Raw genomic sequence first — 27,228 nt, 5'->3', positions numbered from 1 at the left:
ACACGTGGATTCTCTTACTTGCGCTGCACAGACTTCTGTGAAGTTACATGAATCGCATATCTTTTCTGTAGCTCACCTTCCCCTTTATGAAATGTGACCTTCCTTGTAGAGTGAACATGCAAGGATGATGACAGTAAGTCCATTGATATCTGTAAGATATTCGGATACTGCAATGACGAAGCTTCCTAGCTATTAGCACAGGAGTAAGTTTCCATTTGATGGAAAAGGTATGGGTGTTTCCTTGATCTGTTGAAACTAAGGAGAGAGACTGAGCAGCTCTGCTGCAGTCTTGGCTTCTAAATTAATCCCGCACTATAAAAGTTAATTCTTTGGGGGCTATCACTCCTCCATGGTCTCCACAATGTTTATCAATGAGAACACCTCACTGAATCTTCATGCTTTTGTGCCTGGGGCTTAGCAGAAGTATCACTTGAGACCTGTAGGATCTTGTATTCTGGTTCACTGAACTGTTCACTGAACAGTTTCCTGTCTTGTGTTTTGAACCTCTGCGAGGAAAGTAGCTCTCTAGATTTATTTATTTATTTTTATTTATGGTCCTCTTTTTGAAAGCCAGTCACTTCTAGTCTAGGGCCCTTGCAAGGTGTTCACATACACTAATTTTCCTTTCCTACTTGTTGGCAAGAAACAGGCGTTCCCATATAGCTTGGTGTGCAGGTTACCTTGATGACCTGTTGGTCTGGAAAATACGCCTAATTTCTCTGATTTTTTTTTTTTTTATAGGCCCCTACTGTATAAAATCTTTTAGTGTTGAATATTTTTCCCCATTTCCTTATAGTGTCTTTGGTTTGATGGCTCAGAAATTTATTATAATCATGGGAATGTATTTTACAAGAAGGCCTTTTCAATATTTGACTTGACTAAGCTCTTCTATGCATCCTTGGTGAGCCCTGCATTATTTGCAGACCCACAGGATCACAGATTTTTCTGGTTTTGTTTTTATGGAGAGTGGCTGTATGCATGGAGGCATCTGACTGTGATTCTGACTGTATTGCAACAAGTAAAGAATTTGCCAAAGAACTATTTGCTTACTCAAATATTAATCCTGTGAGAGGAGGATATCTGAAAGTATCATTTTTTTGCTGCCAGTAACTGTCTTTATGCAAACTCTTTTCAGCTATTTTTTCTTCTGATGAATACTTCTGAGTTTAGATTTCACAATTCCTGTCTTCTGGAGTAATGGTCCTCCAGCATTGATATCCTCAAGGCTAACACTTACCAAGGTTTCTCCAAGAGGAATAGAGAACTGTTATGTGGGGAAAAAAAGCCATAGCTATGGAGAAGAGGTTCTCTCTCTTCCCCACCAATACATTAGATTTCCTTGGCTGATAAACATCCAGCTGGATATCTTGGCATCCTCCATGTAAGAAGCCAAGAAGACCTCCAGAATGCCAGCTATTCTTCTGTGGTAATAAATGTGACAATATAGGGATGAGTGTTCTTCTTCCAGGAGATTGCACTTCAGAGCCTCATGAAACTTCCTTTTACCTGAAGGCATGTGAACTTCCAAAAAGACAACAGTAAACATGAATGGGTTAGTGTCATTCTGGGAACAGGCCTTTCCTGGCAAGACCCTTTTTCTAATACAAAATTAATCAGCCAGAGGAAGCATCTTTGTCTCCAAGAACAGTAGAAAATCCCAAGAGCTGTACATTTGGTTCCTGGAAGTTAAGTCTTTGCAATCTATACTTCCCAGTTGAATCATTCCAGGTCATTTGTTTTCTTCGTCTTCAATAAATGTTAACCATTTGATTTGGAAACCTTTGTGTGGGATAGGTAGCTTCAGAAAGTCAAGTGTGAGGGAAAGGGAATTTTGTTAACATGTTTTCTAACAGTTTGAGTGGTAGCAATTCTCTTCAGATGGTTGGAGAAAAGGTATCTTCACTATCCTTAGCAAGTTTTAATATATTTTACCTGTCAATTGTATTACAATGAGAACATAAAATGTCTGTACTGGGTCAAACCACCAAGTTTAGTGTTTTAGCTCTGACAGTGAGCATAACCATGTGGCAAAGTATAAGGATAGGTTAAGCAAGTAGCAATACTTGCCCCAAAGAGTCTCCCAATGTCCAGAAACCTGTAATTCAAAGATGGAATCAGAATGTGTCTCTGTTTTGATAGTACTGGATGGATATTTTGTTGTTATGAATTTGTTTAGCTGAGTCCATGTAAACTTTAAACCTTCACAGTCTTCTGTAGAGAGCAATTCCACAGTTTAGGGGAACTCTGAAAAATCTCGTCCTTTTATTTGTCTGGAACCTGGTGGGTAGAAGTCCAGAAAAGCTTGTAAACACCTTAATCCGTTTGTTCATTTGCTGGACAAATGTATATTCTCTGTCTGGAAATGCTTCCAATAGAAATTTTCTGTCTTGCTGAGTCCTATATTTATCTGGCTCATAACACTTCTCCTGTTTGTGCAGGAATAAGGGCCAACCTGGTCCCTTTGGTCTACTGAGACTGTAAAAGTGTATATTTTTCCTTATCAGATTCCCTTCCCTTCATATAATATTAAGGTGCATTGTTCTGGTCTGTACTGGTATATTTATGGACACAAATGTATGTAATCTGGGACAGTGTTGTACTGTTTGTACCATACAGCTTCCTTCTCTGATGATCCAGATATGAAGGATTTTAAAATGCCTGGTAATTTGAGGAGCCATGGTTCACTTCTAAATCTCAAATTGTCAGGAGGAAAGAATATAATTATTCATTACATTGGGAAGGTAGAAGTTTCCTGTCTTACAGTATGCGGTTGTAGTACCTTTTGGTCTGGGTGTGAGGGAACTGAAGTCAAGAAATGCAGTCTGGAGTGTTGGCAAAACAAATTATTTTTATTTTTAATTTCTCTCAAACAGCCCTGTTTACTTTACCTAGCCATGTCTTCCATTTTGAGCTGTGAGGCTTATTTTAGAGTACTGTTATTGCAAAAAAAGCCTACCACCAGGAAGAGCAGCAGAACACACCCTGTTTTAGACAATACTATTTGAGACCTTAGTGCTGTAAATGATGTAGAAATGTGCATGTATTAATGAGGGGTATAATAGGTTTCAGTGAAAGTGGGAGATAAGATGTGTTAATCTTGTATATTAAATAGTCCTACAACAATGAACCTTATAATGAGGCTGTTATTAAATCTTTTCTTCACTGGCTTCGGTTCAGTGAAACCAGTGCTTTTCAGTTTGGCATGTTTAAGGCCAGTTTTTACAAGAAAGGACCAACTTTGAGGCCTTTGATGTCATTCTGAAATACTTATCTAATTAGAGATGTGTACAGCACGTGATGGAAAAGAAAATCTTTGCAGCACTCTGATATGGAATACTTTCCTTTTTTGGATTTGCGGACACCTCCTTAAAAATTAGTATTAGTGTGCTTGTATGGAGTTTGATTTGACCTCAGCTGCCTTTTAGGAAAAGGAGCATTGCATTTCTCATCAACAGTGTGCAAACAGATTGTGTTCTAACAAGGTTAGAAAGACTGTCAAAATAGCAATAGTTTTAAAATAAAAAAATTAAATTATCTAAAATGATCTGCAACTTACATTCTGTGCTGTTCTAGCTATAACACTGAAGGAAGTTCCATAAGAAGGGTAAGATTTCTTGGCTCACTGGTATTTATTTTTTTTTCTATTTTGGTCCAGCAACATTTACAGATTTTCATCTCGCCACTTGCACCATTTGCCGATAGTCAGATTAAAATCTATGTGCTCCTGTCTGGGTATGTTATAGTTTAAAAGGGAGGAAAAAAAGGAAGTTGAAATACCCAAGCCTGATGCAGACTGATACAGAGAGGCAACCATGTGAGGAAGCAGCAGACAAAAGAATTCCCCATAGCGGCCAGGTTTCCTTTCCCATATGGACCCGACGGAGCAGTCTCTTTCTGAGAGTGGTGGGAGCTTGGCTGAAGCAGGGTCTGCTTTTCTCCGTCAGCATTATTCCCATTTGAGGGCTGTAAGGAAAAGGTTCAGTGAGAGTCATCAAGTATATAAAATTAAGAGTGATGATTGATTGTTTCCTGTGAGGAAGCAACAAGACAGACACCACTGTGTATTCTCAGGTGATCCCCATTCTGATAGTAACCGAGACCAAACCTGATTAGCTTCGTTACAGGACGAGTTGATGTTTTGTGATCTTACATTCTCATTCCCTGCAAAGCAGACACCTTTTTGATTTACTATGCATGTTCTTTAATTGAGATGGAGGTTCTGTAGCTCTGCTCTCAGTAAGTTCAGGTTTTACATTCCATTTCTCTTTTGCCTCTTCATCCCCTTTCCTCTGTGCATCTGACTCTGAGCTCACACTTATCCTGTTAAATAACTCCTCTTACTGTGTCTAAACATAACAGGCTGAGCATCCTTTCTCAGATACCTCAATTCCCATATAGGCTAAAAGCACCTTATCTCTCCTCGGGCTTCTGACAGGAGCTCTGTTTTCAAATTGAAGAACATGGCTGTTTTAATATTGAGTAGTACTGATATGACAAATGGCTTTGAATGGCTTTGTGTAAACAGTAACGGTGGCTACTGTGAAAGATTTTTTTTTATTTTTTTTTTTTTAATTCTCACAAAGGCCTGCAAGTAAAACAGCAAGTATTTCCAGTGGTGGGTATTTCATGTAAAGCTGTGGCTGCCTGTGTGGGTGGAGGGGAGTGTAATTCGAGGAAGAACGGTAGCAGGAGGATTGCACGGTGGATTTTTATGTTTCAGAGTGATGTGTTAGATCCCCCTCTGTAACAAATTTAACCTCAAAATTTGACAAGCGGTCTGTGCAAGTTCAGGTAGGAGAGCGGTAATATCTAGTAAGGTCACTAGGTGGAGCGACAGGTCCATTTTTCTTGTCGCAGGGGCTGACCAGTGCTTTTGTCGGCTTTGCAGATGCACATATGGTAGAATATTATCATTTTATGGTTACAATTATGAGCAATTTGATAGAAAATAAAAGCTAAATTATGCAGTGTTCCTTTTATTTGTTTAATTTTGCACTCTAAATATGTAAAAGGAAAAAATAGCACTTTTTTTTTGTATGGATGGTGATAGGTGCAATACCTTCTTTTGGCTTAATATTCTCACACAGCACAGGTTGAGATTATTTTCTGTTGTACATGATGAGATGTGTGGTGTTGTTCTCAGATGCTGGGACTGTTTTGCAAAGAAATTGTATATGGCTGAATCTCCAGGCTCCTTTTTTCCATAAAAAAAGGATCATACACTTACCGGCCAATAGACAAATACATAAGTAACAAGTTCCTTAACAGTTTCCAGTGGAAGAGGCTGGGTAGCTGTGCTGTCTAAGCGAATGCCAAAGGAAATCTTTGAATCCTGAAAGTTGCTATAGACATTGGCAGAGCTCCCCTGAAAGGAAGTGAGTATGTTCTGAACAAACTGTTTCTTGCCAGTGAAGGAAAATCTCCTGCCGTTGCCATTCTTAAGCCAAAAGTAAAAAATTTTTATGGCCCATGCCAGGACCATATTAATTGTAATTGTAACAGGACCATGCCTGTTACAATGGTCTGTGGGGGTCTGTATTTTGTGTATTCAGGTTCTTAGTTTTTCTGTCATCAGATTCCTTATGTTCATTATTATGAAAATGCATGTTTTCACCAGAGTGTGTAGTGGCATAGCTTGCCTTGTGTGCTGCATTCTTCCCTCCTTTTCAGTAGAACAAAGTTGTTGGCGCAGCCAGGCTGCAGAATAAACCTTTATTTTCTTTTTTCTTTGCTTGTAAGTATCCTTTTGTTTGTATTAATGAAGATAAGGCTGGAGATGTGTTTTCCACTTGGAATGGAAAGTGCAAGCTCTGAGATGGTATTTGCATTTATCGATCCAGGCACATCTGCTGGCATATGATGGCGTGTGATATTTTTGTCCTTACCCACCTTTGAACCAGAGAACATGGCAGATAAGCTGTCCAGTTTGATTGGCATATCCTGTGGAAAGGATTTTCAATACATAGGATCCAATCCTGTACCCTAAACTGCTTTTGCATTTTGAAGGTGTGATAGAGACTTCTCTGAGTTCATGTAGTTACATTGGGAATTAGTTTTAGGTTTAAATGCTTTCCTTGCTCTCTTTAAATCATACTGGCTATCTTTTTGTTTGGCTAGTTTTAGATGCACTATATTTATATTGTGCATCTCAGTATTTTTCAGTGTGTTTAAACGGGACTTGGGAATTTCATCATCTGGGTGGAATAGAGCATCTTGGTAGATGGTATAAAACTCAGTCTGTCTATAAAAGAAATTTAAAAAATTACAAGTACTAGGAATAAATCATCCTGGAGAATTTAACCAGGGTAGGAAGTCTTGTATCTTTTATTGCTTTTGGTTTTTTTTAGGATCATTTGAACAGTTACCCTACAGGTGGTACGGGTGGAGATGGAAAGATTATTTTTTGAAAATAACTCATTCAGCTGTTTAGGAAACTGCGTTTTTTATTTCTGTTCCCACCTGACATCAGTAAGTCCAGAGACTAGATTTGAATTTGATGTTTTACATATGCTTCCTGAAAGCTCCAAAGGACTACCCTGGCTTTGTCCCTAACTTTGTTCTTGACTCTGTAGCTTTTCTTTAGGTAGGTAACCAGAACTTAACTAATTTGTATGCGCCATATGCAGTCTGGGCTCACTTCAAAGTGTAATCAAGTCATGAACTAATTACAATACCATATTCCCAAAGAATGTAAATTTAATTTCCCTTCAAACAGAATGGGAATGTATTAAGCAATTCCTTTATATGAGAGCTGTGGCATTCAACAACATAATGCTGATGCTTCAAACAGAAGTGAAGTTCTTAACTTTTGTGGACCTTGTGATCTTTTTCCCTATGCATCTTCCCTTTTTATTCTTGCATCTTGAGTTAATTTACTGACTGGATAACAATATTAAAATATTCAAGTGTAAATTAAAATGTAACTGTTGGGCTTCAGATTGGAGATCACTCTATCTTATTGTATGTGACTTGCTTCTTTATAGTGTTTTCAGAAATGTGCTTCCTGAGGATTTTGGATCAGAAAGAGATTGTGTTTTGAATTGAAGGCTCATAAGGTTCAGACCTGCACCAGATGACTTCTTTAATACATTGAAAAGTGGATGTGCAGAAAGTTCCCTACAGGTTCTTACCATCACTGTGCCAAGGAGTCCACATAAACTCACTTATATAAGAATGAGCAAAGTGAAGTTGTTCATAAAACATTTTATTACCTTCAGTCTTTGTAGTATCTTCAGAGTTTAGATAATAAACCTTCATAGAAGTTACTTGTCTTTACCCTTTCACAGAACAATGATTCACATAGGTTCAAGCCACTTATTTTATTACTCTTAATTTTAAAGGCAGAAGAAATGTGTTAGGGTTGACTTTTATGTGTGCCTGGATAGTTTGATTTCCAAAATGCAGTCCTGTTGTTGCTTTTCTGAGATGAGATTGTCAAAGCGCAGGATTGTATATGTATTAAACATAAGTTGTATTTTAAAATTAAATGTGGGTCAGCTTCCAATGAAGTATGTAATTGTTTAATGCTAAAGGAAAGAGCTTAGAATATCTTAGTTTATATTTTAAAGTGTTCCTTTTAGATGTTAATTCATTAATACCAGCAGTTTATTTTTATTCATATGACTTTTCATATGTAAGTAGTTGAAGCTGCATTATTTTAATCCTTTCTTTGGTTAGGAAGAAGAGAGCCTGCAGGTGGAAATCAGAATGCCATACATGTTGCTTCTTTCCCAAAAGGCATGGTATCTTTCTCCTATTGATATGCAAAATATTAAGGTAGAAAATAAACCTCATTGCCTTGTATCAAAATACTGAAAAATCTATGCTTGAGTGATACATGGAAAAATGTGGGCCCACTTCAAACTGAGTGCACTTGTAGTGGTGTTTGCCACGAGGTTGTCGTGGGCCTTTGAGGCTCTGCAGACTCTGCAAATTCTGTTCCTTTCGATTATGAGCATTTAGATGTAGCTTGAGCCTTATTGTAGATACAAGTATAGTATTATTTGGAGACCCAGCTATGTTGGGTCTTAGCCTTTGCTTGAGTTTGGTGAAATGCTTTCTCACTCTTGCACCAGCATTTTAAGGCATTTTTGGGCCACTGAGTAACAGTGCAGTGGGATGCCGTAGTAGTACAAGGCGCCAAAGTTATAGATGCAGAGGTATTTCTGTTAAACAGATGTGAGCTTGCTTTGACATTGGTCAAGTTGCCAGACACATTCTGGAAATGGTGTAGTGTTGGTGTTGCAGCCAAACTGAAAAAAAAAACCCCACAAAAACGTAGAAGCAAGGTAAAGTAGATCAGGCTTGAAGTGCTTGATGCTGTGTACCGTGGCTGTGCATGGCTCCTTGAATAGATCTGGCTTATACACACCTAGTTGGAGGACAGGCAGACAAGCTCAGGTCTGCCTGCAACTAATCTGAATAGATTTTTCTTTGGAGACCAAAGACCTCTCTTTCAGTGCTCAGCTTGGCTTCAGCAACTTAGTGTCAGTGGTGCTTCCTCAGCCTCTCTTCCTCAGTCTAGTTTTTTCACAGCCTTTGTCTGGAAGGGACTACCTGAGGCACTGAAGAGAGTTCAGTCTTTGCTGAAACTGCCAATATGATAACTAGTCAGCTTTCTAGATGCATGTCCTTAAGTAGGGATTTAAAAAAAAAAGAAAGTGTTTTGGGGCTACTGGATCATGATTGCAGATATCAAAAAGCTTTCTTCATCATGTGCTGAAATCATATCCCTGAAGGTTTCTTGTATCTCTACTGCAAAGTTTAAGTTATTGCTACCTTATTTAAATTTAAATCTAATTTGTGCCTGTTTGACTTTTTCCTTTCTTTGCTTGCTTTATTCATATTTACATATCTCTAATAGCTCTGAGTCTCTAGAGAATCTTCATTGGATATAGGGGCTGATGGGACTGGAGCACCAGGTTGCTGACGATGGAGATTTGGCTCTTGTGTTCTCTTCTGGACTGGACTGCAGTCTACCAGTCTTCTGGACTGCAGAGTATGCAGTCTGGAATGAAAGGACAGTTCAAGTCGGAGCTACAGTCAGGGACTATAGGAATCAGTCATCCCTGGGCATCTTGTTTGATGCTTGGGAAGTCTCTTAGGGCTTGTCTGCATGGGTGAATGCAGACCAACTTGCACTCTAAGCTAATCAAGTGCAAGACGAATCTGGTCTGTTCGTGCTGTGCCTGAGCTGTGCTAACTTTGCCTACAGCTGCAAGACTTGTGTCCTGGAACTGGCTTGTGGAGTGTGGGACTGCTGGGCTGCACCTGTGTGCACAGACATGCCTGAAGACTCCCTGTGCCACAGTTTTTTCCACATGTAAAAAGGGAACACTAGAGCTTATGCCTGTCCCAAAAATGCTTGTGACAAGCTATTGAGGAAGGAGTCTCTAGGTGAGGAGTTCTCACCATCACTCTGAAAATACAAGGCCTTTGTTATTAGTCTGATTGCCAAAAAATCTCATTAGTTGTGTTCTCCTCCCTTAATAATAGTTTCTAGAAAACTTTTTTCCAGCCTCAAATTCCCATCATTGGAGGCTGCTTTAATTTTTTTGTATCTTTAAAATAAAGGGAGGTAAAACCAAACAATCCTCCTTGAATGACACAGGCTAAAAAGCCTTCTCTCTAAAGAAAAAGTCCTCTACCCTTCCCCCTCCCTTACAAGAAGTGATTTGAGAAAGGCAGAACTTCAGCAAATAGCCCTTGCAGAGTGGCCTGGTATTGGCAACATTTTGAAAACCTCAACTCTAGATGAAGAGACCAGTGGGTGTTTGAACTGCTGTAGCGTGAACATTGCTCACAGAAGGATGGGAAGGCTGATGTGCATAACTGAAAAGCTTTCTAGGAAATTGCTGGATGCTCTAAACCAAAACACTTCAGATTTTAAGCTGGGCTCCGCTTATAGTCAAAGAGGCAGTGGAAACAGTGTACTGGGAACAGTACAGGGGGTCAGTTGTTATGCTAGGGATTGGCACTTTTTCTCCCATCTTTCCCCGCAACAGATTCTGGGGAAGCAAGGAACTGTAGCTGGCTGTCCTACTTCAGCTTGAGAGGGCTAAAAATATTTCAGCAATGAGTAAGCTGGGAGTAGTTGGTGTAGTCATAGAGCAGTCTTAAAAGCCTGAGGCTTAATAGTAGAGCTGGAGAGAAAGTAGGGTTGAGACTTTGTAAGGTGGATGGACCCTACCAGACAGGCCGCTGCTGCTGGAAGAGGTGGCCCCCTCTCCCAGCAGTGTATTGCCTCTGCTCGCTTCGTGCCAGCTCTTGCACTTAACTGACCCTTTGCATTGCTGGTTCAGTTTGCTGAGCTCTCAGGGTGAGAGAGAAGTTTGGGAGAGCTGCAGAGCTGGTGCAGATGGAGGGAGCGAGACTCTGTGGGGTGAGTGGGAGTGTGTCTTTGGCAGCAGCTAAGCATTAGGTTGGCTGTGCCTTCTCATGAAACCTCACCCCTAAGAAAAAGCTCTTTGTTCCCTGCCTACTGTCCCTCTCCCTGGAAATCTGTTCCTGGCCTCTGTAAGTGTGACACCGCTGCATGCTAGCAGTCTGTTGTGGTTTAGCCCCAGTTGGCAATTAAGTACCACACAGCTGCTCACTCCCCCCCCCCGTTGGGATGGGGGAGAGAATCAAAAGAGCAAAAGTAAGAAAACTCATGGGTTGAGATAAGAACAGTTTAATAATTGGAACAAAATAATAATAATAAATTGTAATGAGAAGGAAAACAACAAGAGAGAGGAACAAAAACCCAAGGAAAAAACCCAAGTGATACAACCGCTCACCACCTGCCGACGGATGCCCAGCCAGTCCCCAAGCAGCGATCGCTACCCCCCAGCCAACTCCCCCCAGTTTCTATACTGAGCATGATGCCATATGGTATGGAATAGCCCTGTGGCCAGTTTGGATCAACTATCCTGGCTGTGCCCCCTCCCAGCTTCTTGTGCGCCTGGCAGAGCATGGGAAGCTGAAAAGTCCTTGACCAGGGTAAACATTACTGAGCAACAGCCAAAACATCAGTGTGTTATCACTATTATTCTCATACTAAAATCCAAACCACAGCACTATACCAGCTACTAGGAAGAAAATTAACTCTAGCCCAGCCAAAACCAGGACACAGTCCCTCTTCTCAAAGCCAACTCTATCTCCACTGAGGTTATTATCTCTTTAAGAGCCATAAATGAACTCTTAATTCTGTGAGTTACATTCAGTGACGAAATTAACTAATTTATTTATAAAATATATAGTGCTTGCAGTATGACATGTAAATGTGGCTTTTGAAATCTTAACCTTTGCATTTCTGATTTTCTTTTTTTTTGTTGTCCCATCCCCCCCCATGTACAATCTTAATACTTTACTAACAAACTGCATAAAACGTATTGCTCAGATACATTCAAATGCATATTTCTTGGACATAAAACTACCGTTCAGTGAAATGCCAAGTATTACTTTTCTCTCAGGTAACTAACATCTTGTAAATCCAATATTTGTGCTCCTGAACACACAAAGAAATATCTAATGTGAGCATTTAGGCACATTACTTTTTCTATGGAATGCAAATCTGTAGGAGTTGTTGTCCTATAGGTTTTTTTTTTTACCCTTACAACATTTATTTAAAAAGCAGATTATGCAAGTATTTATTATTACCTATGTATTTGTCTAGAGACTGTATTGCCATAGTACATGTGTGCCCTTGCTATATCTGAATGACTTAAGTATTTTTGTGGCAGTGTTGTATGTTGCCTGGCTAATTTGTAGGGGAAAAAAAGATATAATCTTGCTGCTTTTAGCAAAAATTCAATGGAATGGAAGAGTGAGATCTAATATTAAGGCTTTTTTTTTCTTAAGAACATATTCTGTGGTAAATACACCAGCATATTATGGAGAATTATCGTAATTAGAGCTATTTTGCATGTGTTTTAAACAAATTAATGTTTTTATTTCCCCCCCCCCCCCATTTGAAGCTTCATGTTTACTTAGTAAGCAAAGCAAAGCTTTGGACTCTTAGGGTATGGTGGCTGTAACAATGCTTTGCTTAATGTAGAGTGATTGTGTGAATGAATAAGGTTTTAATCTTCTAATACAGGAAATTTTAACAGTTACAATGCTGACCGAATCCTGGAAGAATTTCAGGGATATCTTGGCTGCCATTCAAGCTCATGTTAACTATTGCCCTTCCCACTCATGATCACATAAATGACCCTTGGACAATCACGATTTGCTTGCATGCTTTCCTAATGTTAATTTTGCATGTCATGTTTTAAGCTGTATTTTAAATGAATTTGGCAGCTGCAAGCAAGAGGTGGTGGCATCATGTGCACAGCAAGAGCTCTGCAGTCTGTAAAACACAATTTGGGCATCTCTTTTATAGTATGCTTGCACCATGTATGTGCTGAGCTTGGGAGTGAGGGCAATCTTGCCTAGCTTTCCAGCAGGACTGATATTAACACTGTGGCAAGAGTGAGGGTAGGTGCATGGCCATCAGTCGCGTGCCCCAAGGCCATTTAGGGTACTCATTCCTTGTGCCAGCAGTGTGCTAGCTGGACAGAGAAGAGGGTAAAATCTGTTTTGTGGGGAAGGGGTTGCTGGAAGCAAAGTGAATTAAGAGGGCTGTAAAAAATTGATAAAGATAGGACTGTCTGTTTTTATATTCTGCCACATAACATGGATTTAAATGAATTTCCCTATAATTGGTCTTCAAATACCGACTTTTAACTCTTAGGCTGTATAAATGAACTGGCTTTTTCTAGAGTAAAATTCATGCCCTGTGTCCAGGCTAATATGTTCACCTACTATAAACATTACAGCCTATGGTTACAACTGGAATAAAAAATTCCTTTTATATACATCATAGCTGGCAGAGACTCCTGAGACCACCACAAATCACTTCAGCCTTTTGGTGCTCTCTGACGAAATGAACTGAAATATAAAATGGCTCAGGCTTCAGGCAGGCTGGCTCTGCAAAGCAATTGGCTCATTCAGACCATTGCTTGTACCCTCCTGTATTTCCAGGTGCTGAGCAAAGGTGTTCTAGGAGCTCTCCTGATTGATTTAAACATCGGGGTTTAATAACCTCCCATTCTTTCCTAAAATGCTTTGCTTATTCTCTGTGTAGCCTTTTATTTAAAGGAAAGAAAAACAAACAAACAAAACCCTGGCAAGGTCCCCCTTCCCCCAAAAGAACAAGAAGAAAAAGAGGAAAAAAAAAAAAACCTCAGGGTCATAACAGGGAATAACAAAGCAGTGAGTTATTTATGCAGCCATGATGGGCAAAAATGATTGCAACATGAATTTGCCCAGAAGCAATGATTAGATCATAAAAATGTTAAGGAAATCTGTAACTCAACACCATTTTATAGATTGAAGAAGTTTTTGTTCCCTACCTTAATTGCGGTGACTTGTTATTAAAGTATTTATTCAGAGTAATCTCTTTGGACAGCGAGCCCTTATCCCATCTGCATGCATAATTAAAAGTGAGGGGGGAGAGAGGGGAGCATAAATGGTTTACCATGCTACATGAGCAAGGGAGGGAATTACACAATGACAGGTGAAGAGCAGATTTATCTCCTGTTGGAATTTCAATGCTGTAAGCAAGGCAGGACACTGTTGCTTGCTAATGTCCTTGCAAACACCACAGTTGCTGCTTCACCAGATTACTGTCCAAAAATCATTGCTGGTCTCTGAAAGGCCTGTAGCGCTGCATCTGTGGCTGTGGGTTTTGGAGCTGTTGGTGCTCAAGCAAAGAGATTTGGATTTGGGTATGTGGGCTTGTGAATCCATGTCTGTGCTTAAAAATGGACTATTTACTTACTTGGCTGGCTATTTATTTATTTATAAATAAACATTGGTAGTGTCTGGCTTTGCTGAATACAAATCAGAGGGTTGTAATTGTTCCAACTGAAACACTGTCATCACCTGCCTCCTGCTGCTGTCCTTTTTCCAATGATAAAAGAATTTCATGCAATTCTTCTTTTTCCCCTCTCTGAGTAGAAAGAAGGTTGTACTTGAACATTCATCTCTAGGCAGATTTATCATCATTAGGCAGTACTCAAACACACAGTATCTGTTTTCAAATTGAACTCTTATGGATGTAAATCAGACTTACACAGAGTAAGTTAGTATATATTTGACTCTAATTGCTAAAGAATATTTTTCCCTTAACTTCTGATGTCTCACCTCTGCAGCAGCAGTACAGAGAATGCCAGGAACTTTTGAGCCTTTATCAGAAGTACCTAGCTGAGCAGCAGGAAAAACTATCGCTCTCCCTTTCTGAACTCAGTGCTGCCAAGGAAAAGAAGCAGAAGGTAAGCTCTTTTCTCCTATCTCCTTTTTTAATGACATCTTTGAAACATCTTTTCTCTTTTACTAGAACTGCAACTTTAAGTGTGTTGTCTTGCATTATACAGTGTCGAATACTGTTTTGTGATTGGCTTCCCATGAGTCCTTCCATTAATACATGGATTGTAGGAAAACCAAAAAAAACCCCCAAGTTTTGGTTCAATAAAATGGGTGAAGTTAATTGACCATGTTGTAATGGAGTAGGATTCATAGGAACCCATGCCTTTGCTAAGGAAAAAGTTAAGATGCTCTTCTGTTTTCTGTCCTGTTTCTTAAACAGTAAAATAATTGCAGTCACTATAGATAGAGCATTTCAAATTTTCACTGTGGCTTTTGATGATTGAAAAGGACATAACAGATTATGTATTTGGTCAATAAGTGCTTTCTCAAGTCTGTAAGGCAGCCTATCTGGTTTGAGGTGTTTATAGAAGACTTATAATTATATATGCAGTTTAAAAACTAGAAAATATTGACTAGAGATATAACGTGTTAAATTAAGTGGTAAAATGTTTCTCAGATGCATGCACCCAAAGACTTGAAAACATGGTTGCTTGAGATTTTTTTTGTGATAGCTAGGTACTTGATTTGCATCCCTGCTGATAGCAGATTATACCCTGGAAATGAAGGCTACTTAAGCAAGTGCTCTACTTAATGTTCTTACCTGCTATTCTCTTTCAGTAGCTTCCATCTGCAGATCTCCAGAGTCTATCCTACCTGAGACTATGCCTTTTTTATAGATTGGGCCCTTGATCCTTTCTTTTGCTGGAAGAGTCTTAAAGGCTTATAATAGGGCTAGAAATAGTCATCAGCACAGAGTATCCAGAAGTTGGCCTGATTCTGGTCTCTCAGTGGTTCCCTCCTAACAATATTGCACAGACAGATCCTACTTCTCAGGAACCTGTGAAGGAAGGGGTGCATTTTTAATTCTGTTCAGGAAGCAGGTAGCAATACTTCTCTGACTTCACTGGCATCAGGAATCGTTTTTTATCCTGCTGATTTTTTTTTTGTAAAATATGTTGTTGGACATTGAGCTGTTTGTCAGGCTTTTAACCTTTATAAAGATTTCATTTCCATTCTTTTGTATTTTTATCTGCTATCCATTCTGTGATGGTGTTGAGTTCAAAACAAGAACCTTATTCTCTGAGAATGCATGATGCCTGTGTTCTTGCCTGTGATATGCAACTTGCTGGGGATCTCCATGGAAAACAGTCCAGAGGAGCCCATGTAGTCCAACAGCACCGTGGCAGCTGTGTTTGGAATTATGCCAATACTTCTCTTAGGTTTTGCCATGCTTAAACTTTCACCTTGAGCCTTTCAACTTTAAATACATGTATCTTGTACTAGGTTAGCACCTAGTAGAAAGGTATCTGGTGTAATCACATCTACGGTGCTAAAGTATAGAAGCAGATAATAGGAAACCTTCAACCTATTAACTGTCAAATCAGCATCTGATGGTACAGCAATCCATGTTGATCTCCACTTGTTCTTCTGTCTTCATAATCACTCTATCAATGTATACACAGAGACTTCTCTGAAGTTGTTCTCTTGATTTCATATGCAAAGCTCTATCAAGCTTATCTTTGATACAATTATTTCTTTCCTCTATACTTACAGGTACTTATGTCCACAAATGCAAATTCAGATGATATATTGAGGTTTGCCTTGACATTTCATTTATGGTTACCTGTTGTGGTTTAGCCCCAGTTGGCAATTAAGTACCACACAGCCACTTGCTCACCCTTTCCCCTGGTGGGATGGGGGAGAGAATCAAAAGAGCAAAAGTAAGAAAACTTGTGGGTTGAGATAAGAACAGTTTAATAATTGGAACAAACAAAAATAAAAAATCATAATAAATTGTAACGAGAAGGAAAACAACAAGAGAGGAACAAAACCCAGCAAAAAACAAGTGATACAACCACTCACCATTGCCGACCGATGCCCAGCCAGTCCCTGAGCAGCGATTGCTACCCCCCAGCCAACTCCCCCCAGTTTATATACTGAGCATGATGCCATATGGTATGGAATAGCCCTGTGGCCAGTTTGGATCAACTATCCTGGCTGTGCCCCCTCCCAGCTTCTTGTGCGCCTGGCAGAGCATGGGGAGCTGAAAAGTCCTTGACCAGTGTAAACACCACTTAGCAACAGCCAAAACATCAGTGTGTTATCACTATTATTCTCATACTAAAATCCAAAACACAGCACTATACCAGCTACTAGGAAGAAAATTAACTCTGTCCCAGCCGAAACCAGGACAGTATCCACCCCTTATTACTATACCATCTACGTCATGCCCAGGTCCTACCCTTTCTAATACATTCTAATTAATCACCACCACTTTCCCTGTCTTTTGATATATACACCCAGATATCATTCCCTTGGTCTATGGGCCATCCTTCTAAAATGTCCGTTGAGTTCATCTAGTCCATGACTTTGGGCTCCATCTGTCATAACAGTCTTTCAGGGCAGGAGAGATGGTCTGTGGTGTTGGATTGTTGCATGCTGAAGCCAGTTCTGGTTCCATCACTGCTGCCCTTTGCTTGGTTTCATCACAGTTCATTCTTCATTAATCTGGGTGATTCTCACTGAAATACCATTGATATGGTGTATAGTAACCATAAAAGTGATGACACACAGTATTATATAGCAATTAACATCATACCATTCAGTTCATTGGCTATTCTCACCCAAAATCAAATCCCCTTGAGGTACACAGCGGACTTCCCCATCCTTTCACATTACCCACCAAGTACACCCCGGTCCTTGAGCAAAAGCAATCCCACGAATGGGCTTGCCTTTGCCTGAGGCAGGAGTAACACAGACTGTCTTCCCCAGCATGTTTTTTATGTGCACTACAGGGACTTTATCTCCTTTGAGAGTGCATAAAAGTTTTGATTGGGCAGGGCCAGCTCGATTGGCAGATCCCCTAGTGTTGACTAACCAGGTGGCCTTTGCTAAATGTGTATCCCAATGTTTGAATGTCCCACCACCCATTGCTCGCAGTGTAGTCTTTAACAGCCCGTTGTATCCTTCGATTTTCCCGGAGGCTGGTGCATGATAGGGGATGTGATATACCCACTCAATGCTGTGCTCTTTGGCCCAGGTGTCTATGAGGTTATTTCAAAAATGAGTCCCGTTGTCTGACTCAACTCCTTCTGGGGTTCCATGTCGCCAAAGGACTTGCTTTTCAAGGCCCAGGATAGTGTTCCGGGTGGTGGCATGGGGTACAGGGTATGTTTCCAGCCATCTGGTGGTTGCTTCCACCATTGTAAGCACATAGCGCTTGCCTTGGCGGGTTTGTGGGAGTGTGATAGAATCGATCTGCCAGGCCTCCCCATATTGATATTTCAGCCATCGCCCTCCATACCACAGAGGCCTTAACTGCTTGGCTTGTTTAATTGCAGCGCATGTTTCACATTCATGGATAACCTGTGCAATAGTGTCCATGGTCAAGTCCACCCCTCGATCATGAGCCCATCTCTATGTTGCATCTCTTCCTTGATGGCCTGAGGTGTCATGGGCCCACTGAGCTATAAATAATTCACCCTTATGTTGCCAGTCCAGGTCCACCTGAGCCACTTCAATCTTAGCAGCCTGATCCACCTGCTGGTTGTTTTGATGTTCCTCAGTGGCCTGACTCTTGGGTACTTGAGCATCTATGTGATGTACTTTTACAACCAGGTTCTCTACCCGGGCAGCAATTTTTGCCACAGTGCTGCAGCCCAGATGGGTTTGCCTCTGCGCTGCCAATTGTTCTGCTTCCATTGCTGCAACCACCCCCACAGGGCATTTGCCACCATCCATGAGTCAGTATAGAGATAGAGCACTGTCCACTTGTCTCATTCAGCAATGTCTAAAGCCAGCTGAATGGCTTTTAGTTCTGCAAATTGGCTCGATTCACCATCTCCTTCAGCAGTTTCTACCACTTGTCGTATAGGACTCCATACAGCAGCCTTCCACCTCCGATGCTTTCCTACAATACGACAGGACCCATCAGTGAACAGTGCATACTGCTTCTCATTTTCTGGTAGTTTATTGTACAGTGGGGCCTCCTCAGCACGCGTCACCTCCTCCTCTGGCGATATTCCGAAATCTTTGCTTTCTGGCCAGTCCATAATTACTTCAAAGATTCCTGGGCGATTGGGGTTTCCTATTGGAGCCCGTTGTGTGATCAGTGCAACCCACTTATTCCACGCAGCATCAGTTGTATGATGTGTAGAGGGGACCCTCCCTTTGAACGTCCAGCCCAGTATTGGCAGCCGGGGTGCCAGGAGGAGCTGTGCTTCAGTACCAACCACTTCTGAAGCAGCTCGAACCCCTTCATATGCTGCCAAGATCTCTTTTTCAGTTGGAGTATAGCGGGCCTCAGATCCTCTGTATCCCCAACTCCAAAACCCTAGGGGTCGACCTCGAGTCTCCCCTGGTGCTTTCTGCCAGAGGCTCCAGGTAGGGCCATTCTCCCCGGCTGCGGTGTACAGCACATTTTTTACGTCTTGCCCTGCCCAGACTGGCCCAAGGGCTACTGCAGGAACTATCTCCCGTTTAATTTGTTCAAAGGCTTGTCGTTGCTCAGGGCCCCATTTGAAATCATTCTTCTTCCGGGTCACTTGGTAGAGAGGGCTTACGATCAGACTGTAATTTGGAATATGCATTCTCCAAAAACCCACAACACCTAAGAAAGCTTGTGTTTCCTTTTTGCTAGTTGGTGGAGACATGGCTGTTATTTTAACCACATCCATTGGGATCTGATGACATCCATCTTGCCATTTTATTCCTAAAAACTGGATCTCCTGTGCAGGTCGCTTGACCTTATTTTGTTTTATGGCAAAACCGGCTTTCAGGAGGATCTGGACTATTTTCTTCCCTTTCTCAAAAACTTCCTCTGCTGTATTGCCCCACACGATCATGTCATCAATGTATTGCAGATGTTCTGGAGCTTCACCCTGTTCCGGTGCAGTCTGGATCAGTCCATGGCAAATACTAGGGCTGTGTTTCCACCCCCGGGGCAATCGATTCCAAGTATACTGAACACCCCTCCAAGTGAAAGCAAACTGTGGCCTGCACTCTGCTGCCAAAGGGATTGAGAAGAACACATTAGCGATATCAATTGTAGCATACCATTTGGTTGCTTTTGACTCCAGTTCGTATTGCAGTTCCAGCATGTCCGGCACAGCAGCACTCAGCGGTGGCGTGACTTCATTCAGGCCACGATAGTCTACTGTTAGTCTCCACTCTCCATTAGACTTTCGCACTGGCCATATAGGACTGTTAAAAGGTGAACGAGTCTTACTGATCACTCCTTGGCTCTCCAGTCGACGAATCAGCTCATGGATGGGAATCAGGGAGTCTCGGTTGGTACGATATTGCCTCTGGTGCACCGTTGTGGTAGCAATTGGCAGCTGTTGTTCTTTGACCCTCAGCAACCCCACAACAGAAGGGTCTTCTGAAAGACCAGGCAAGGTAGACAGCTGTTTAATGTCCTCCGTCTCCAAGGCAGCTATACCAAAAGCCCACCGGTACCCTTTTGGGTCCTTGAAATACCCTCTCCTGAGGTAGTCTATGCCAAGGATGCATGGAGCCTCTGGGCCTGTCACAATGGGGTGCTTTTGCCACTCATTCCCAGTTAGGCTCACTTTGGCCTCCAATACAGTCAGCTGTTGGGATCCCCCTGTCACTCCAGAAATACAGATGGGTTCTGCCCCTGTATAGCTTGATGGCATTAGGGTACACTGTGCACCGGTGTCCACTAGAGCCTTATACTCCTGTGGGTCTGATGTGCCAGGCCATCGAATCCACACAGTCCAGTAAACCTGGTTGTCCCTTTCCTCCACCTGGCTGGAGGCAGGGCCCCCCTAATTCTGGTCATAATATTTATTACCCATTTCTTGTCTATATGAGTCAGGAGTTTCTTCATTAAAATCAGGAGTAAGATCAGCCCTTTTACTCTGTCTGGGGAACTGCCCACTGGAAACCGGAGCAGCAATTTTCCTGGAAGAACCCCCTTTGGTGATTGTTTTTCCTTGCAACTCACGTACCCGTGCCTCTAGGGTCGAGGTAGGTTTTCCATCCCACTTCCTCATGTCCTCTCCGTGGTCACGCAGGTAAAACCATAGGGTGCCCCGTGGTGTGTACCCTCTATATCCTCTCTCTTGAGCAGAGGAACGCTGACTCCTAATAGCTGAGACACTGGTCTGTACAGGTGGAAGGTAGGACCTATCCTCTTTGAGTTGCTGGACCTTCCGGGACAGTTTCTCCACAGCCGAGACAAGGGAGGAAGAGATACTTTCTTCGTATTCCCGGAGCTGACTAGCCGCTTCATCCACTGTTGCACCCTCTCCGTCTTTCCTGGTCAGTATTGCCAATGAGTTGGCACACGACAATGGTGCGTTCCGTACCAACTTCCGCCACGTGGGTCTTGTGCACTGGACCTCATCTGGATCTTTGGGTAACTGGTCGTTGTCCAGGTCACCATAAATCACCTCCAGCACAGCTAATTCCCTCAGGTACTGGATACCTTTCTCCATGGTGGTCCATTTCCCGGGGTGACATACAACATCTTCCTTGAAGGGATATCTTTCCTTCATAGCTGACAGGAGTCACCTCCAGAGGATGAGGAATGGTTCCCCTTTTCCAATCGCTTTGTCAATGCCCCCTTCCCTAGAAATAGATCCCAGCTGTTTGGCTTCCTTACCCTCCAATTCCAGGCTACTGGCCCCATTATCCCAGCATCAGAGCAGCCAGGTGACAACGTACTCGCCTGGACAATGGCTGAAATCTTTTTGCATATCTCGCAGCTCACTCACGGATAGGGATCAGGTGGTTTCTGTCTCATCCCCAAGTTCTTCCTCTTCCTCTCCTTGTGATGGCCCTGCTTTTTCATCTTACATTTTTAAACAAGCTGACTTTCGCTTCCAGGATTTCTTCTTGTGTATAGGGGCGACTGATACTGACATGGGCTCGTTCTGTGGTTCAGCTGCAGTGGCTGTCGCCACGGGGGCTGGAGTGACCGCAGTGGCTGTCATAACTGGGGCTGGAGTGACCGCTGTGCTTGTTGCAGGGGGTGCTGGAGAAGCCGTGGTGTCTGTCGTTTTGTCATCAGATCCTTGAAGGTTCTGAATAGTGTTGAACAGGGCTCGGTAGGCATGGGCCAGGCCCCAGCACATTGCAGTGCTTTGGATCTCCTTAGAATTGCCAAGGTGACAACATACTTTTTCCAAATATTCTACTAATTTTTCAGGATCTTGCACTTTTACAGGGGTGAAGTTCCAAAACACTGGAGGTGCCCACCGTCCTAGGCATTTGCCCATGCTATCCCACACACCCTGCCACTCATAACTCTCCAGCCTTGGGGCAGATCTCTGGATGATATTCTTAAATTGCTTACTAATCTTGGACAAAATCAAAACACTATTCCCAAGCAATACCTATAGATGTATCTTAACTACCCAAGGATGTTCAAGATACTGAAAAGTTATTGTAACGAAGGAGGAAACATTGTAGAGGAAAGTGGCGAAGGTGCCATTTTGTATTTCCTCCATAAAAAACCTCTCAGAGGAAGAAGTATCATTGCTAATTGTCTCCATGAGGTGGTACCCGACGTACAGTAATGGCTTCAGTAGGAAACTTAGATACCAAAGTAAACCCAAGGTCACTGTTTTAATAACAAATCTCCCAGGCAAAACATCACTAATCACTGCAGAGCACAGCAAACTGCAAAAACCAACACCGATCTTTAACATGTACAGCAAAAAACAGTGAGCGTGGTGCAGATCACGTAAACCAATATAGAGAACAGATGAATCAATATCGTGGCCTGCAACTACTAACAGAACTAAATTCCTTAATACACTCTGGTTAATCTGTTATTATCTCAAACCCTTCGTGCCCCACAAAGGGGGAGAGAATCGGAAGAGCAAAAGTAAGAGAACTTGTGGGTTGAGATAAGAACAGTTTTTAATAATTGGAACACACACATACACACCAGTAATTGTAATGAGAAGGAAAAGAACAAGAGGGAGAGAGGAACAAAACCCAAGGGGGGGAAAAAAAACCAACAGTGATACAACCGCTCACCACCCTCCGACTGATGCCCAGCTAGTCCCCGAGCAGCGACTGCTACCCCCTGGCCAACTCCCCCCAGTTTATATACTGAGCATGATGCCATATGGTATGGAATAGCCCTTTGGCCAGTTTGGATCAGCTGTCCTGCCTGTGCCCCCTCCCAGCTTCTTGTGCGCCTGGCAGAGCATGGGAAGCTGAAAAGTCCTTGACCAGTGTAAACACCCCTTAGCAACAGCCAAAACATCAGTGTGTTATCACTATTATTCTCATACTAAAATCCAAAACACAGCACTATACCAGCTACTAGGAAGAAAATTAACTCTATCCCAGGCGAAACCATGACATTACCTAATCTACAGTGTAACCAGATGTAACCAAAGTGATTAGTTTGTTCTTTTGTAACTAAGCAACATAGAGATAGGAGCGGAGTAGACAATACTTTAATGTTGTGTTTGTACATCTATGGCTATGGATATGCTACTGTGCCCAAAGACAATTGGACGAGGAGTAGTACGGACATGCTGCTATGCTCCCAGTACAGCCCCAGCCCATCTTGACAATGAGTCGAGGGGTAGTTAGAATAATTGGTTTGTGTTAGAATAGGAATAAGGGTGCCAAATCATTGTTAGGGACCATGCACCATGAAGAAGGGAAGCAAGTTACATAAGCAAGGTGGGATTGCGCATGTCCAGAAGAAGGGGTCAACTAAAGGACACACCTGTACGACCACCAAGGACCACCAGAGACCCCCACGGAAGCCCCTCAGAGTTCAAGGACGCGTGTGTAATGACCATGCAAATATGATAATTAGTTCTGGGAAATAGAATGAACCTGCATGATCATTCCGGGAAATTTGATGCATGTGTATGTAATCGGACAATATAAGCTTTGGTTGATGTAACCTGCGGTATGCATTCTAGGTGGAACGATCCCCCGTGTATCCGGCGCTGTAATAAAGAATGCCTGCTTCTTAATACTACATTGGTGTTAAGGAGTTTGATTCCCAGTTTCAGGGACAACAGCACCGGCTTAGCAGGTCTGAAATTACTTTAGCCCTCTTGCCCTGTGCAAATCTTTGTAGGTATAGATAAAAACCTGTCAAAGCATGTTTCAACTGGTTTTTCTTATAGCTTGCAACATATTTGTGTGTCTAGCCGCCTTCTTCAGTTTTCTTTTTCTGTGCAGTCCTGGTAGGTATAGAGCTGTTTATATCTTGAATGCATTTGGCTTTATAAATTGTTACTTTTTTTCCCAGACGTGTACTTCATGCTGTGTTTTTCCTCACAGCTCAGAAATTGGAGAGATTTGCAGGAGTGCCTCACTGTGTCGGTTCTGTCCCTAACGCACTCCTTCATGTGATAGCTATCAAAACCGAGGAAAAATCACTGGGCTGCTTCTTGTTGTACTGTTGTGTTATTTTCACACACCTTTTTTGTTGCTGTCTCTTTGTCTCTTGTCTTAATACCTGAACTGCGAGCTCTTAGGGTCGTCATTGGTCTCTTTTTGTTCTGTTTGAGTGTTGTCCTAATACAGTAGTTCAGGCAGGCATAGGGCTTTCATTCTGGTGTCTGCCTTGATGGGGAATGCCACCCATGCTCTTCCTCTTTATGCTCTCCCTTTTTTTGTTTTAAGCTGGACATTGAAAAAAGTCATCTTGTTTAAATATTAGGCTAAAGGAAGTCTTCCTGAGTTTTGTTTGAATCCTGATCCATTGGGAATCTTTTCCCTATTGTTTGTTTTTGACTGGGCTAAGGAAATCCTGGATATGTCTGGACTTAAATCAGTAGATACTAGATTGCTACCTAGTTTTCAATTCTTTGAACTGTCTAGGAGAGGTAATCAGCGTTTCCTATTTCAGGTGACTGCTGATGTTGCCGGGGCATCTGTGCTTCAATGTAAGATGTCGGTCTGATTTTCCTGTGTCTTGCAGAAACATGGGACTGCACAGTTATACTCGGTACTGAAGCACTTCTTTGTTCTGCCTGTTATGAGCTGTTCTTTCTTGTTTCTGTTCATTTCCCCTTCTTTTTCCTACTTGTTTGTTTTGATTCATTTCTAGTGTTACACCTATATCTTAACATCACCTGCTTTTCGCCTGTCTGGCTCCCTCATTCTTGCGGCACAGTAATGCTGACCATGAGCTGTCACTTTCCCCTGGGCTTAGATAGGTATTTGAAAGCATCTCCTTTCAGTGTTTAAATGCTGGGCTGTCCTGGTTTCGGCTGGGACAGAGTTAATTTTCTTCCTAGTAGCTGGTATAGTGCTGTGGTTTGGATTTTAGTATGAGAATAATAGTGATAACAGACTGATGTTTTGGCTGTTGCTAAGGGGTGTTTACACTGGTCAAGGACTTTTCAGCTTCCCATGCTCTGCCAGGTGCACAAGAAGCTGGGAGGGGGCACAGCCAGGATAGTTGATCCAAACTGGCCAAAGGGCTATTCCATACCATATTACGTCGTGCTCAGTATAGAAACTGGGGGGAGTTGGCCAGGGGGTAGCGGTCGCTGCTCAGGGACTGGCTGGGCGTTGGTTGGCGGGTGGTGAGCGGTTATATCATTTTTTTTTTTTTCCTCCCTTGGGTTTTGTTCCTCTCTCTCTCTCTCTTGTTGTTTTCCTTCTCGTTACAATTCATTGTTATTATTATTATTATTTTCTTCCAATTATTAAACTGTTCTTATCTCAACCCACGAGTTTTCTTACTTTTGCTCTTCCGATTCTCTTCCCCATCCCACCGGGGAGGGGAGTGAGCGAGCAGCTGTGTGGTGTTCAGTTGCCGGCTGGGCCTAAACCACGACATGGGCTTTGTGTTAGAATGACACAATTAACAGGTCAAGAGAACTGCGGCGGTACCAAACATCTATGGCATTGTTGCAAAAAGAGGTGGAGTTGTATGGGAGGCAAAGGATTGCAGTAGCTGTGTGCATGTGGCTGAAATGAAGCCCTGGTTTGTAGCTATATTGAACTAATCCAGCTACATTGATAACTTTTATTTTGGTCTGTTTTAGCATCATCTAATGGTAGCAATAATTCTGAAATCACGTTTTCCTCTTACCTAATATTGCTTCTTTATAACCAAAGTCAGCCCTCAAAATTTAAAGAAGCATTCTGGTAGCAGTGAAATAAAATTGCTGGGAAGATGGTGGTGAGATGATTTAGGGCAGAACTCTCGTGGAGTCAATAATCAGTAACTGGAACATGGAGCTTCCTTTTTTTGTGAGATAAAGTTAATTTTATTTGAAAAGATACTTAAGGTGACATGAATTATTAAAACTGCCCTTCTCAGCATTAACTCTAGGTTATTATCTCATGATGTCTCTGGTTTCATTATGTTATCCCACAGGTGTGAGGTTGTTTACCCGGTGTGCAAGACGCCAATATACACACAGGGCAGAGGTATTTTATTTCATGTCTGCGCAGGGATGGGTGCTAGGTGGTAGCTCCACAAAGCTAGCACACAGTTCGGTCATACAGGTGCAGTATTTATACAGTCTAGTTATGCATATGCATAAGTAATTACACAAAGTGGTTTTCTATTGGTCTACATTTCTCTTATTTCAACTTAAACCTACAGTGCTACTTTAATATTCTGCGCATGCCCAAAGGTGAGGGGTCTCTGCTTGGGCCGGTGTCTCCAGCTCGAGGGGTGTGACTTTTACTATTATAATGAGGATAGTTCGTGTGAGGGTGCTTCTTATCATACTTCTACTAGTTGTTTCAGATGGTTCCCAAAACATCTTCATTAGCTTACATATTTCTCCAGGATGTGCTGTACTCCCAAGGACAGTAATTCTTGTTTAGACGTTCCGCTTTCCAGCCTGAATCCCCCTTATCAGCTTTACGTATGCCTTGGCCTTCCTCCAGCTCCTCATTGAGTACAGTTCCCCCCTTTGAGACTATCTAAAAATATATTCTTTTAGATAAGTCTCACTTTCTCCTCAGATTGCTTAGCGAATGCTAAGCAGCATCTGCAGGTTCATTGTAGTAACACATATAGACATACAAATATGCTTTTACAAAGGTATGTTAACAATATTATTGTTCCCAATAATACAAGAAAATACAGAAGTAATTCCCTTTGAACACAATATATATGGGCTATGGATTCTATCTGAGTCCATGGAGAGTTCATTTATTTCTAAGTCAGCTTCAATTTCAGTAGTGCTGTTTCTCTCGATGTCCACTCTTCCAGAGGGGAGGTTTTCACTCACGTGTAGTTAATCCAGGAATCTATTCCTTTTACTGTAATAGCTGTGGGGGTAATTAGTAACACCAAATATGGTCCCTTTCAGCGTTCTTTCAAAAGTTCATCTGTCCAAGTTCGAACATAGACTTGGTCTCCTGGTTGAAAGGTATGTACTGGGAGTGTCTAGTGGAACAGGTGTTCTTCATTCAGGTACCTGTGAAGGGAAGACAAAGTACGCCCCAACGACAGCAGATATTCAGTCAGTATTTGGTCTCCACTGATATGCATTTGATCACTCCTTACTGTTAATTTATTTACAGGATACGGTTTACCATACAGAATTTCAAAAGGACTAATCCCTTCCCTGACTCTAGGAGTAATTCTGATTCTTAGCAATGATATAGGTAGAACTTCTATCCATTTCATTTGAATTTCTTGGCATAATTTTGAAATTTGTCTCTTTAAAGTTTGATTCATCTGCTCTACTTTCCCACTGGACTGCGGTCTCCAAGGGGTATGTAAATTCCAATCAAATTGCAAAAACTTAGCAATCTCTTGTACAATTTTAGCAATAAAATGGGGCCCATTATCTGAGGCTATTCCTTCAGGGATACTGAATCTAGGGATTATTTCTTTCAACAGTACTCTGACTACTT

General features: G+C 41.9%; 1 protein-coding gene across 5 annotated transcripts in view; it reads left to right on the top strand.

Moving 5' to 3' along the window:
• KIAA1328 (KIAA1328 ortholog) overlaps nucleotides 1–27,228 on the top strand; it is a 219,943-nt gene that overhangs the window by 65,869 nt on the left and 126,846 nt on the right. For all 5 annotated transcript variants that reach the window (XM_072858913.1, XM_072858914.1, XM_072858911.1 and 2 more), the window contains one exon: nucleotides 14,170–14,297. In XM_072858913.1, coding sequence (XP_072715014.1) covers nucleotides 14,170–14,297 — 128 coding nt within the window. The remainder of the gene's footprint in view (nucleotides 1–14,169; nucleotides 14,298–27,228) is intronic.

The sequence above is a fragment of the Ciconia boyciana genome, chromosome 4, assembly GCF_034638445.1.
Source record: "Ciconia boyciana chromosome 4, ASM3463844v1, whole genome shotgun sequence".
In the NCBI taxonomy this organism is placed as follows: domain Eukaryota; kingdom Metazoa; phylum Chordata; class Aves; order Ciconiiformes; family Ciconiidae; genus Ciconia; species Ciconia boyciana.
Note: the sequence above shows the minus strand (reverse complement) of the source record. Positions and strands in the feature narration are given on the sequence as shown.